General features: G+C 46.7%; 1 protein-coding gene across 3 annotated transcripts; it reads left to right on the top strand.

Annotated features, from left to right (window-relative positions):
• The first annotated feature begins 1840 nt into the window (after positions 1-1840).
• On the top strand, positions 1841-10689 carry ZBTB18 (zinc finger and BTB domain containing 18). 3 transcript variants are annotated; one of them, XM_032389386.1, is made up of 3 exons: positions 2837-3558; positions 4384-4467; positions 6875-10689. In XM_032389386.1, the coding sequence occupies exons 2-3, from the start codon at positions 4455-4457 to the stop codon at positions 8455-8457; spliced, it is 1596 nt and encodes a 531-aa protein (XP_032245277.1). In that variant the 5' UTR covers positions 2837-3558; positions 4384-4454; the 3' UTR covers positions 8458-10689. The 3 variants fall into 3 exon arrangements, with proteins under 3 accessions (XP_032245278.1, XP_032245277.1, XP_032245279.1); XM_032389387.1 differs by lacking the exons at positions 2837-3558; positions 4384-4467 and adding an exon at positions 1841-1963; XM_032389388.1 differs by lacking the exons at positions 2837-3558; positions 4384-4467 and adding an exon at positions 3599-4332.
• Positions 10690-13964: the final 3275 nt, after the last annotated feature.

The raw sequence follows: 13964 nt of genomic DNA, 5'->3' as shown, positions 1-13964 counted from the left end.
AGTCGAGGAAAGAGTAGAGAACATCAGCACTGTTTTAACAGGACAGCCCAACTGTACTTCAGTTCCAGGAATGTTATGTGCTCCTGTTTTTACTTCATTAGCAATTCAACATGCCTGATTTGCCCACACAATACTTCCAACTTAGTTTATCCATTTGACCTGGAACAAAGTGAAAGCACATTTTGCCCAGTTGAAAGGTCTTCTGGCAAGTTGGTTAGCAACAGGCTTGTCAGTCCCGGTTCAGTTAGCAAAGAATAAACACATTTCATTTGACAATTACTGGTATACTGACTTCCTCACTGTGCAATTTTCTATTTCACATTCTTGAGCCATTTTTTTACTTGCTATTCAACTTTGTACTAGTAATCCCTGCCTCAACAAGATTTCCAATTTCTTGAGAATAGAAGTTTCTACATTTCTTCGTGGCCGTGATTAACCCAATTTAATTGCAAAGAGGAGGGATCGAATGGAAGTTCATTCGGACGGAGGGAACAGCGATAGTGCAGTCTTAACATCAACCCCCTCGGTAGTTGAACGTTGTGGCTTGATACGTACCAATTAAGGAATCCGGCTACGGCTTCCACAACTATCAATTTTACTGAGGTTCTCTAACATTTGGTCACTTGGGAGTGTGTACTCGTAACAGTGCGAGCCCACAGGGGACGCGAGGGTGCTGCGAGAAACGCAGGCGCGCCGCCCGAAACCAGCCGACGTCGGGAGAGCGACGCCCAGAGCCGGCCTTTCCGAGCCGGCCGCGGCCGCGGCGCCCCGACGTGCACCTGGGGACGGGGGCGCGGCAGGACGGAGCCCGGACGCTGCTCGGTCCTGCTCCCTGCGCTCGGGTGGGCGACGACTGCGCGGCGTTGCCCGCGGCCCGGGGAACAGAGGGGGCCGCCTCAGGCCGGTTCCAGTCCTCCGTGTCCCCGCGCGCCCTGCCTCCCGAGGATACCTGCGTAACTCGGCGCACACCAGCCCCACTACGTTTAAAAAGTGTGTTTCTGGTGGTCACGGTGCACACCGAAAAGCTCGCTCCGCACCCCCAGGGCGCGCGAGGCCTCGGAGCCCGGAGACAGGCCCCTCCCAGCGCAGCTGTCGCCGCCGCCTGCGGGCTCCTTTCACTTTCTCACGGCCAAGTCACCCAGAGGGGCGCCGCTGCCGCCACCGCCGCTGCGCCCGAGGACTCCGCCCCGCGCCGCTTAGCTACCGGCCCCCCGCCCGCCCGGGCCCCGCCCACCCCGGTAGTTTCTGTTTGCGATTGGCGCGCGCGAGCGGCAACTCCGGATCGCCTCTCCCATTGGCTGCGCCCTCCCGTCAGTCCGACGATTGCCCACCACTCCCTCCGCCCTCTTGCAAAGCCGCCCTCCCATTGGAGGAGACTGCGCGTTGGGGGCGGGCGGGGAGCGCCGGTCCAGCCGCTTACGGTCAATCGCAGAGGCCCAACGCCGGGAGGGAGGGAGGCAGGGGGAGGAGAGGGGCGGACCGAGGCTGGGCGGGGGGGGGGGGAACATCTGGCCGGCGCCGCCGCGTGCGTGCGTGGTGCGTCCTCCCGCCCCCTCCCCTCCCCCTCCCCCGCCCGCCCCCCCGTCCCCCACCCCCCCCTCCCCGGCCGGCGGCTCCGCGCTCGCTCCCTCGCTCGCTCCCTCGCTGTGTCTGGCAGGCTGCGGCCGCCGCTGGGCTGCTGCCATGGGGAGCCGTTGAGAGTGGGGCCCTCTTCGCTCCGCCGCGCTCCTCCGGCTGCCAGCGGGGGTGGGTGGGAGGGAGGGAGGGGGCAGGGGGGAGCGGGCGACGGAGCCGGGATTGGGGAGCGGGGGGGCCGGGAGGGAGGGGGGCAAGAGGAGGAGGAAGCCCACCAAGTCCGGCGGCGGCGGCGGCGGCGGCGGCCGGGAGGAGGAGGAGGAGGAGGAGGCGGAGGACGCGGCGGCGGCGGCGGCGGCGGGGACGCGGTGACTTAGGGCCGCTCCGTGTGAGTCCCGGCGCCGGCCCCGGCCCCTGACCCGGCGTCCCCTCCGCGCCCGGCCCCCCTGGCGGGCGGGGGGCGCCAGCTGTGAGGCCCCGGCCGGCGGGCCAGGACGGGCGGAGGGCGGGCCGGGCCGGGGGCGCCCCCGCGAGTGGAGTTAGTTTGTGTGCTTGGAGAGGTTGGGGCGGCGGGGGGCGGCGCAGCTGCGGGAGGCCGGGCGCGGGGACGGGGCCGCCGCAGCTGCGGGGTCGGGCGGGGTGCGGGCTCGCCGGCTCCGCGCCGCGCCCCCCCAACCCGCTCCCCCCTGCCCCCCCCCCCCCCCGGCCGGTGCAGCTGCGGCGCGGGGCGGGCTCCCGGCCGGTGCAGCTGCGGCGGCGCCTCCCGGGTGCGGAGGGCGGCGGGCTGGGGGAGGGGGCTTGGGAGCCGCCGCAGCTGCAGCGGCGCCCGGGACGGCCGCGGCTCCGGGGACCGGTGCAGCTGCAGTGGCGCCCGGGCGGGGGGGAGGGGGCCGGCGGGGGGAGGGGCCCCTCCCGGGCTGGTGCAGTTGCCGGGAGGCCCCGGGGGCTCGCGCGCCGCGGCGTTGGGGAGGCGGTAGCAGCCACCCTCCTCTCGCGGGCTGCTTCTTACGACTTTTCTTTTGTTGTTGCCGTGACCCGAGTCTGTTTTCTCGTCTGCTGTTTGAGGTGTTTTCCTGCTGCACCGGCTCTCCGCCCTCCACCTCCTTCCCTGTGGTTTAACCTTCCTCTTTCCCCGTGTGTTTTATGCACGGTGAAATAGGTGGAGATTTGCATTTCTTCTCTCCCCCCCCCACTCCGCACCCTCGCCCCCACCCCTCGGAAAAAATAAAAACCCAACCTCGCAAACCCTCTCTGGACCCCGCGGTAGCAAGACTGTGAAGGGGTTGATTTGTGGGGTGGGAGTCGCTGGCCCATTGCGGTGCTTGGGACTCATTAAACTGTCACTCACCCCCCACCCCACTGGGTAAATGGGGTGATTAATGTCTGATATATTGGAATGGGGCGAGGGCATTTGTGGAGAATAGGTTGTGTGGCTGAGAAGGAATGTAGCTCCGGAGAGTGCCTCCTAGAATAGGCGTTCGTCATTATGTCATTCACCGCGAAGTTAGAGAAAGTTAGGTTTGTGACTTTGGCAAAGCGACGAGGACAGGACAGAGACGTTGGTTTTTGTTACTCTTTAACTCTGCCGCGGTTTCCTGATGAGGACGGAGTGGTGCTCACCAGGGCTGCGACACTCGCGCCTCAGGCCTTTTCTACGCCTCACCCTCCCCAGAGTCTGTGGAGATGTATTTGACATTCACAGATGTCGCAGCACCTTGCAGGGCACCGGTCAGCCCAGCCCGGGTTCCTGGACGATTTCATCAGCCATTAGGAAAGACCCACAAAGTCGAGCTAAAAAGTTCTCAAACTTGCTAGACATGCCCCCTCCCCCCCTTACTGAAAGCTGAAAGGTTTTCCTGTGATCGTGAAACATTACAGAGTGACCCAAAAAAAGATTGTTATGGGACACAGATCAAGGGGAAGACAGAGTTCTGCTTTTTCTGAGCGGAGAGTCCGATCAGATACGCAGGTGCAGCGTTCATTGTAAGTGGCTGTAGCAGGTTGTTTCAGTTTATTAATTCGTCTCGTTGAACTGAAGTACTTTCCAGGATTTCAGAAAGTGCAGTTTCACCTTGTTGATACTGAGAGTTGGAATTTGCATTAACTGGCAATGTGAGAAATTTTATTGAGAAGGTAGTAGGAGATGAGCAGTTAAAACAAGAGCGAAATCATAAGGTGAATCGGGCTGGAGTAATAGTTCTGCTTCCTCTTCCAGCATTTGGAGACACGTATGCCATTATCTCGGCAGGAGAAAAAAAAAAAAAAAAAGTACCATGAGAATATTGAAATTGGCCTGGAGATGTCAATTGGGTTGGTTTAAAAATATCCCTAAGCTGCCTTTGAAACTGAACGCTGGAGTTGAATAAAAGTGAATGTGGATTTCCTGAATAGCGCCGTGGCTTGAGTGTGCTGTCAGTGTGTAAGCCAGTCCACCAACTTGAGACAGAAGTGTTGCTATTCCATAAATACAGTAGAACTCCATATGCTGAGTTTTTCCATTTCTTTCTGTTAGAAAGTTTGGAAAAAAAGGGAGACTTTGAAGTATTTTGTTTATACTAACAGAAGAGAAAAGTTCTCCTAAGAAAGAGCTGGTGGCAGGAGTGTAGAGGAGTAGCATATGGCATTAAAGGGAGCACAGCTGGAGGTAGCATTTCCATCTGAACATGATGTCAGAGCAGCTGACAGCCTGCCATCCCTCAGCCTTTTATTCTAACACACAGACAGGGAGTTAGTGTGTGCGGATCTGTGCTGGAGAAGGTATCTTATTCCTCTCTAACATCATCTCCACTTTGCATCTGTCTCTCTTAGTCTGCTTTTTTTCCACCGATGTAACAGACCTGGAGCCAGCGAGACTCAGAGGAAAGGACTTAATCAGGTTTATGTGTCCTAAAGGTAGGAGTAGCAAGAGATTAGATTGAGCCTATTTCTGTTGTGGTGTTTTGTTTATTTAATTAAAAAAAATCACATTACTTTTCTAACCCAGTTTAGGAATAATATATGAAACTGAGTATGAAATGAACATCTTATTGGAGTTGAAAGTCTTGGGCTTGTTTAGTTTTAATTTTTATCCCTTTTGCTCAGGCAAGTAAATAACTTCAATGCACAGAAATATTTCAAGTTTTGAAATGTTAAGAAAGGCTTTGAAATGTTGCTTTTTGAGATCACTTTGGATTAAAATGCTTCTTGTGGTTGTTCACTGCTATTTAGATTCCTTTTGCTTTTGGGGTGGAGGGGGGAGAGAAATAGTAAACTGTCTGGAATCCAGCATTCAAACTTATATGAGAAGATTATTCTGGTTAAGAAGCTAGATTGTTGTGTAATTAATTCCACTGTGAAACTTTATTCTTCAAAACATTCAGCAGCACTACTGAAACATACAGCTGTAGTGCTTTTGAAACCGAAGGTTTTTTAAAATGGGGGAAAAAAAAAAAACTTTTGTCCCCAGGAGAATAGTTTGACTGGTTTCCTCATTTCTCTTTCAAATATATATTTAAGAGAGCTTTTATTTCAGCATAACAATAATTATTTGCAGGAGTTTTTGTGTTAGCGACTAATTTAGAACTTGTAGATTTGAGCTGCCTGAATTGGCCAGACAGCTGTAATCGCACTCCTCTGTTCTTAATCTCTTTATCTGGGCAGCAGCTGCCATATGGCCACAGTCAGCTGGATCAGATGTTTATAAGCTTCCTTCTCCGTCCCTCTCTGTCCTCTCAGCCTCCTAATTTGATCACGGCTACCTTGTGAGCTGCCCTCCAATCTTTATTTTTAGCCCTCTCAAGGATTAGGATTGATGTTAGCTGTGGGGCACTTAAAGTGATTGTATTGTAAATCTTGGTTTATTCTAGCGGTGGCATCGTGCGGAAGGTATTTGGGGGCTAGGATGAAAGTTTTAGTCCATCTTGGGCAAAGTGGGGAAAAAGCAGGGAGGTAATTTCTGGAATATTAAGTTGCTATGTGTCCGTTCCCCAGTGCACTCTCTGAGCTGCTTGGTGTGGAACCTTGCTTCTGGTCACAGGAAAGGGGAAGTCGGGTTTTCTTGATTTTTTTTTTTTTAAGGAGTTGAATTTTGCAGTTGAATTTTGACCCTTTGTACATCTTCGCCTTTCCTCTCCGTCAGTCTCACCCTCCTTCACCAGAAAACAAGGGCAGCGATGCATATTTGAAAGAATAGAAGCTAGTGGGAAAACAAAATATATCAAGTTTTATTGAAACAAAGTATTTTCTGTTGCATGAGGTAAGGCAGAGTCAGAAAAAAACAATAGTTTCTCTTTTTCTAGCAAGGCTTTTGGGGGGGGCGGATGTTGAACCTGTAAAGCTTTTGAATACGATATGCCTTCGTTTAAAAGTTTGAAATAATTTTGGTATGGAATTCATTTGCTTTTCAACGGATCAAAGTTTAGATGAGAATTTTCAGAGTTAAGTGAAGCCCTTCTGGTTCCTGATATTCTGGATGTACAGATTTTACAAAGAAATATTACTATTTTTTTCTCAATTCATTTAAAAAATATTTGGATTTGTTCATAGTAAAGATGATCTTTTCCATCTGTTGGTGTAGTTCTTTCTGATCTCGTACATGTGTGCCATACCTGCAAATCCTAAGGCATTAACATCTGTTTTTATACACAGGGCTTTTGTTGTTGTAACACTCTGACTTTAAAAGTGAGTTGTTTGCTAATTTCTGGGCTAATTATGCGATTTCATTTTTTCCCCCCTCGATTCAGCCCGTGTGTGTGTGTGTGTGTGTGTGTGTGTGTGTGTGTTAAAATTGTGCTTTCTAAGTGCAGTCATGTATCAAAAGTAATAAAATAAAAAGGACGGTTGAACAAGTTTTCTGAATCTTCCAGAATGTATTTGGGACTTTCCTTTGTTCATTCTATGAGCTGTTCCCTTTGAAATTAAAGCTGTTTTGTAGGTTTTGTAGGACATAATTTGATGAGTAGGTTCACTTCTTCTGAAAGAGAGCTAAATTCTTCTTCTCAGGAAGGGACCGCATGAAGTGAAGGCTTTTGAAACTTCACTGAAAGTTCCAGAAAGGTGGAGATGCATCAGGGACCATTTGGCTGGGGGCAAGGAAGTTTGGAGAGTGCACTTTTTTTTTCTTGTCGCATTTAGGTTTTGTGCGAGTGATCTGGTAGTCCCTGGGTCATACGCCTGATTAAAATGCAGGGACGGGTACCTCGGCGACCCAAGCCGAATCACTGTCACTATCTTTTTGTGTGTGTGTGTGCGGGGACTGGAGGACTAGAGCGCTGGAAAAGTTGTTCCTGAGCGGGCTCTCACGAGGTGTCTCTCTCCGCAGGTTATGAAGACAGTATGGAGTTTCCAGACCACAGTAGGCATCTGCTGCAGTGTCTGAGCGAGCAGAGGCATCAGGGCTTCCTTTGTGACTGCACTGTGCTGGTGGGAGATGCCCAGTTCCGCGCGCACCGAGCTGTACTGGCTTCGTGCAGCATGTATTTCCACCTCTTTTACAAGGACCAGCTGGACAAAAGAGACATTGTTCATCTGAACAGCGACATTGTTACAGCCCCAGCTTTCGCTCTCCTGCTTGAATTCATGTATGAAGGGAAACTCCAGTTCAAAGACTTGCCCATTGAGGACGTGCTAGCAGCTGCCAGTTATCTCCACATGTATGACATTGTCAAAGTCTGCAAAAAGAAGCTGAAAGAGAAAGCCACCACGGAGGCAGACAGCACCAAGAAGGAGGAAGACGCCTCGAGCTGCTCGGACAAAGTCGAGAGCCTCTCCGACGGCAGCAGCCGCATGGCAGGCGATCTGCCCAGTGATGAAGACGAGGGCGAAGACGAGAAACTGAACCTCCTGCCCAGCAAAAGGGACCTGGCGGCCGAGCCTGGGAACATGTGGATGCGCCTGCCCTCCGACTCCACGGGCCTCCCCCCGGCTGGCGGGGAGGCCGAGCCACACGCCACAGCAGCTGGAAAAACAGTAGCCAGCCCCTGCAGCTCGACAGAGTCTTTGTCCCAGAGGTCTGTCACCTCCGTGAGGGATTCGGCAGATGTTGACTGTGTGCTGGACCTGTCTGTCAAGTCCAGCCTTTCGGGAGTTGAAAATCTGAACAGCTCTTATTTCTCTTCACAGGACGTGCTGAGAAGCAACCTGGTGCAGGTGAAGGTGGAGAAAGAGGCTTCCTGTGAGGAGAGCGATGTTGGCACTAATGACTATGACATGGAACATAGCGCTGTGAAAGAGAGTGTGAGCACTAACGCCAGGGTACAGTACGAGCCGGCGCACCTGGCTCCGCTGCGGGAGGACTCGGTGCTGCGGGAGCTCGAGCGCGAGGACAAAGCCAGCGACGACGAGATGATGACCCCGGACGCCGAGCGCGGCCCGGTGGAGGGCGGCATGGAGAGCAGCCTGCTGCCCTACGTGTCCAACATCCTGAGCCCGGCCGGCCAGATCTTCATGTGCCCGCTGTGCAACAAGGTCTTCCCCAGCCCGCACATCCTGCAGATCCACCTGAGCACGCACTTCCGCGAGCAGGACGGGCTGCGCAGCAAGCCGGCCGCCGACGTCAACGTGCCCACCTGCTCACTGTGCGGCAAGACTTTCTCGTGCATGTACACGCTCAAGCGTCACGAGAGGACCCACTCGGGCGAGAAGCCCTACACGTGCACGCAGTGCGGCAAGAGCTTCCAGTACTCGCACAACCTGAGCCGCCACGCCGTGGTGCACACGCGCGAGAAGCCGCACGCCTGCAAGTGGTGCGAGCGCAGGTTCACGCAGTCGGGGGACCTGTACAGACACATCCGCAAGTTCCACTGTGAGTTGGTGAACTCCTTGTCTGTCAAAAGCGAAGCCCTGAGCTTGCCCACTGTCAGAGACTGGACCTTAGAAGATAGCTCGCAAGAACTCTGGAAATAATTTTATAGATATATATATATATAAATAATATATATATATACATAGATATACATAGATCTCTATCTAGTTGTGGTACGGTCTAAAAGCAGCCTTGTTTCCTGGAACTAAACCGTCGGGGTGTTAACTCGGTTTTGCACTTTAGAGTAGCATGAGACTCTCACTAATTTAGCATTCTGGTAAAAGAGACTTTGGAGCAAGTCGGAGACTAGAGAGGGCTTTTTCTTTCGAGGGGGTAGGGGAAGTAAGCCAATAAGAACCTTTGAAACAACTCGTCCTATCACAAGATGCTTTCACAGGGCTTAATTCTGTCGACACTGCATTGTCTTCTGAGCGCTCTCTCTCTCTCTCTATCTCTCTCTCTCTCTCTCTCCCACTTTGTTTTGGTTTTGTGTTTCTGTTTTGTTTTTTGTTTTGTTTTTTTGTTTTTTCTTTTCCTTTTTCAGAGTAGAAATTCCCTCCAGTTTTATTAGCCTCTTTATATGTCACAAAATTGCATGAATCTTTTCTGGCTGTTGGAAACCTGAATGCTTTTAGACCCAAATGGAAAATTTCTGAAATGCTGGATTATCTATTTTTAAACAAGCAGTTGACTTAAAACTTTCTGTGGCAACTTCTGGTTTTCTGACGGTTCCCAATGAGAGAAATTCTGAAAGTACACTGGGATCACTGGGACGCTGTCTTTGTGAAGGTTTGCTTGGGATGAAAAAGGATATTGCAGCTTCAGCAGTGTTGAACTGTGTGTTGAAAAATGTGAATTACTGTTCTTGTATACTGTAACTGATTACACGGGCTGGGGGGGGTGTCAAAGAACTTGACAGGTTGTGTTGATGCTCTTAGTTGAGTCTTGAAAAGTAAATATTAACGCTACAGAAATGCATGAGTTTCAATATATTTTTTGTCTTTGTTTGCATTGTATAACTTTAACGAGTGAGTTTAAAATTATTTAATTTCCTTAGAAAAAAAATAGCACCGTTTGGGGAAAAAACTGGTGTTATGAAGAACGTAAATGCACTGTTTTTATTTTTATTTTATATAATTTAAATTGACTCTCCCACTGTCTTTAAGTTGAAACTGTTAAGCTGAATAAAAACTTAAGCTGCAAATTGATAACTTCGCTACATAACAAGGAAAATATAAATGTTTACAAACGGCTTAAAGATTTGCATGTGCAGTGTGCATTTATAACAAACTTCTAATTGCACAAAACCCATGCCGGCTCAAAAGTTTAGGTGTACACATTTGCCCAGTTGAGCATTTTTAGAATAACTACTGCACAAATTGACAATAGGTCATTCTCTCTCTTCTTTCTTTCTTTCTTTCTTTTTTTTGGGGGGGGGGGCTCCCCTTCTCTTTTTCTTCCCTTCTCCCTTACCCTCCCCTCCCTTCCTCCCTCCCTCCCCTCCTTCATCCTTCCCCCACTCCCCCCACCCCCAACTCATGAAAAGATTCTATGGACTGAAAAAGCCCCGGGCTGAAAGGACTGGACTGCCTTGATTGACGTGGGGAAGGTGGGGAAGGGGGTTAGTAGACTATGTGTATGGGGCAGAGGAGGCTGCAGCCCAGTGTGGTTTTAATGACCAGCACGCAGGGCAAAAGCATTTTGCACAGTGTTTGTTTTCCTGTCTTGCACTTACAAATAAGGTCTATGGGAGTAGCATGGAAAACGTTTGCTGTTTTTCCCTTTTTTTTTTTTTAATTGCTTTTGTTTAAAATTTGATCGCCTTAACTACTGTAAACATAGCCTATTTTTGTGCTTAAGATACTGAATGGAAAACTCCATTGTGTGTTGCTGGACTGTTTTGGAAATATTTGGTCAAATGTGTGTTAATTTGGCTGTAATGGCATTTAAAGCAAACAAACAAACAAAAAAAAGCTGTGAAAATGGCCTTGGAGCATTATCTTTAGTTACTTGAAGAGTTTCTAGTTTTTTTAAATACAGTTTATGTTAAAATAATTTTTATTAATTTAGAGGAGACAATCAATGTCTGAGAAAACGGACTTTCTTTTGGATTTTCTTTTTGTGGTCATTGTGAGTGATTGCTTTTTCCTTTTATTAGTTTCACATTCTTCCTTTGTTCTAAAACTTAGACTGACATCTAGCTTTGACAATCATAGTATGTTTTATTTTCCTGAGGGGGGAATAACTTATAATGCTGTTTAGTTTTGTACTATTGGTGTGTTGGTGAATTTTTAAACTGTGTGCTAACTGCAATAAATTATATGAACTGAGAACCTTGTGAGCGTTATTTTAATTATGATTACGTACTGCATAGATCCTAAGTATGTATTGTATGTGGCATCTTTATTTTTAATATCAGTTCTGTCCGGAGCTTGTGAGATTATTAGGATGCCTCAACTCACTCAAATGGAGATGTGCAAACATTTTGGCTTTCAGTCCTTTGAGGTACTAATGCACATTTCTAAAATGTGACCCATTTTCTACAACCTAGATCAAGAATGTTAAGGTAATTCCCTAGCAATCCGTGAATCTACAGAACTTCCAAGTGGCAGCCTGGGTTCTTCCTAATAACGCTGTATGACTAGCTACTCATCCATACACCCCAAGCCATTTTCATGGGTAATTTTGTCCTAAGTTGATGGGTCAGATCTATTCTTCTGTGTTCTGGTGTAAGTGGAAGATTGAAGGAGACCGGATGTCTTAATTTGGAAGATTGCTTGGCTAATGACTAGAATTCTAGGCAATCAAATTAGCAGGCATTCGATTGTTCAAGATTGGCTATACGCATCCTTTTTGTTGCTGGGAGAGCTCAGAAGTTCTCAACTTTTAATTCTCAAAGTTTGACTCGTAATCACGACTCTGAACCCTAATTTTCGCGATTGTCCGACTTCACGATGGTCCCCTTGGGTGTGTCAGGATGAGAAAACACTGCTGGTTGATGGAAGGAATTCACAGGAAGAACACAATATGTGCTGGACAGGACAGCCTGCAGGGTCCAGGGTGGGCACAGACCTGAGAGAGTGTCTGTAGATCCTCAGATCGGTATTTGCCCGTAACTTCCAGCCTTAAAAGATATATACGAGGATACAGTTTTACATTATTACTGTCAAATAAAACACATTTATATTACATGGCCTAGGGGAATGTGAATATTAACTTCTATAGAAGAAGTGGAATGTAAGGTCCAGAGCTTGAAAATATACTCATAAGCTCCCGGGTGGCTTTGGATGGGAATCCAAAAAGATTTTTTTTTTCTTTAATCATAGAACACAATCAATAATTTGCTATTTGGAATCCCTGCGTTTCCTTTTTTTTTTTTCTTTTCTTTTTGTTGCTGTTGTTGAAGCAGGATTTCTATTGCATGCAACTCACACTTGGTTTTAACCAACCAAACATTGTTTCATGTGAAAGCGGAATGTACATATGAGCTCCACAAAATTATTTCTTCAGCAGTTACAAGCTTATTTTTAAAAAGGGTTGGAGGTAGGGTGGGGGTTGGGGAGTGTGGGTCTTGTGTTCTCAGTTCCTGTAGTAATTGGTCATAGTACCTCAAAACTTTCTGAAGATGTTGAGAGTTATAATTTAGTTTCACTGACTAGCATCTAGTTTAAAATGAGCATTATCCTAAACTTAGCTGGATATACTTATAAGGACAATATTTTGACATGTGATTTGGAAGAAATAACTTCTTAAAACACTCCTTGCGAAACTAGAACAGAATATTAAGTCCATAAATTGCCACATTTGTTAAGAGAAGTGAAGGAAGCACTTGTTCATTTACTACATTTCAAAAAAAAAAAAGGAAATTAATTTGTCATGTAATCATGTTGGAAACCATTCAAATTGATTCCCCCTTTGACATCTGGCTGATGTCTAAGTGTATTTTAACTATGTGATTTCATTTACTTCTGAAACCATCTGTTTTTTTAGATAATCAGTTATGCCCTAGATCATTGTGGGCCCAGCACTGTGTGCTAGTCATTCCCTGGGGCATAAGCAAGAAGTATATAAAATCGTCAAGGATCTTGGTTTTGGATTTCCTTTCCAGTTAACTATGCTATCAGATTAATAGGTGAATCAAGTAGAGATTTTTCTTTAACAGACTTGTCATGATTACCTATAAATGAGTTATTGGAAGCCTAAAAAAAGGTGAGCACTGTATTAAAATTACACACTAGTGCACATTACAATGGCTGAAATACTAATTTTCCAAGTAAATCTCTTGCTTTGCACTCTTCATCAAAGAAAAACAGTTGAGTTTTTTACCCAAGAAGTAACGTTTCTTAAAAAACCTTAACTCTCACAAGTTTCATCAATGAAACACAAGTATACAAAAATTAGACTTTACAAGCCTCATTGTGTCAGGTAAGGATTAAAAAAAAAAGTCCTAAGATCTCAACATTTCCTGTATTGCATTTTATTCCTGTAAAACTTCATATAATCAGGGAAACTTTTATATACCCCTGGTTAGGAAACTCAGATAATTTTAGATGTAATTTGTAGATACTGATCTAAGTTTTTGTTTAATTCTTTGGTACAATGTTTGAAATTGCTGATAAAGTACAGTGAATCGAGTAAGTGAATTTTGAAATCCAAGACAGGAGAGCTCAGTCGTTTTCATTACACTCATTTGCCATTAAAATGTTAGTGATGATACCATTTGAGAAATAAAGCAATAGTTTTATTATTGTCTTTTTAAAGCAAATAGCTTTTAGGAGTTTCATTTTGGCTATGGTCCAAGTTTATTAAATTGACAAGATTTTGTCCCTTATGTTAACATTTTTCTACCTTTTGCCTGCAGAAACATGGCAAAATATCTTTGTATGTGATCCTTTGCTCTACAGTGTAGAACTACCTGTTAGATGAGAAAAAAACATGTTTGCAGCCTCCCCACTCCTTCTTAGATTTTCTTAATATCGTGAAGAGTTAGCTAAAGCAGTCAGAGCTTATTGATGTCACTGGAGGTTTTTAGAAATAGTAATTTATTTTCAGAGACATTTTAGAAATTAGACTTTTAGTATTTTTGCAAGCTGACCCTTTTAAAACTTACTACTAATTTTTGTAATTTCTGGGAAGCGAAGCTGAACTCTTTAAGTTTAAAACATTGTAACGAGAAAGGGTGAGGTCAGAGAAATGAAACAGTAGCTCGAAAAGTTTCTCTTTTAAGCCCAGATGCCTTATTACATGAAATTGTTCAATTAATTATCTAGATAACTCAGGCTCCCAGAGTAGCTTTTTCCTAAAATATTCAAGCACTTGAAAGAAATGGGATTTTTTTTTTTTGAAAGAGATGAATTTACCAGTTAACTTCTCTGATTCTATTGTAACATTTGCTAGTTTAGCGTTGATCACAATCGCTAGGTTTCTATGAGCCTGGCACTTCCCTTGGCTGCAGGGTACTTTACAAAACAATTTTTTGAAGACTGAAATTTTTCTTGCCTTTTCAGGCACTTTCCCCCTCTTTCTGATCTTGAGTGGCTTTGCATTGGAGCTTGCAGTTTGCTATAGGAAGCATTCTCTCTAGTTCGTTTGGCAAGAGAAGAGTGAA

Source organism: Phoca vitulina, unplaced genomic scaffold (genome assembly GCF_004348235.1).
Source record: "Phoca vitulina isolate PV1807 unplaced genomic scaffold, GSC_HSeal_1.0 scaffold54, whole genome shotgun sequence".
Lineage (NCBI taxonomy): Eukaryota > Metazoa > Chordata > Mammalia > Carnivora > Phocidae > Phoca > Phoca vitulina.
Note: the sequence above shows the minus strand (reverse complement) of the source record. Positions and strands in the feature narration are given on the sequence as shown.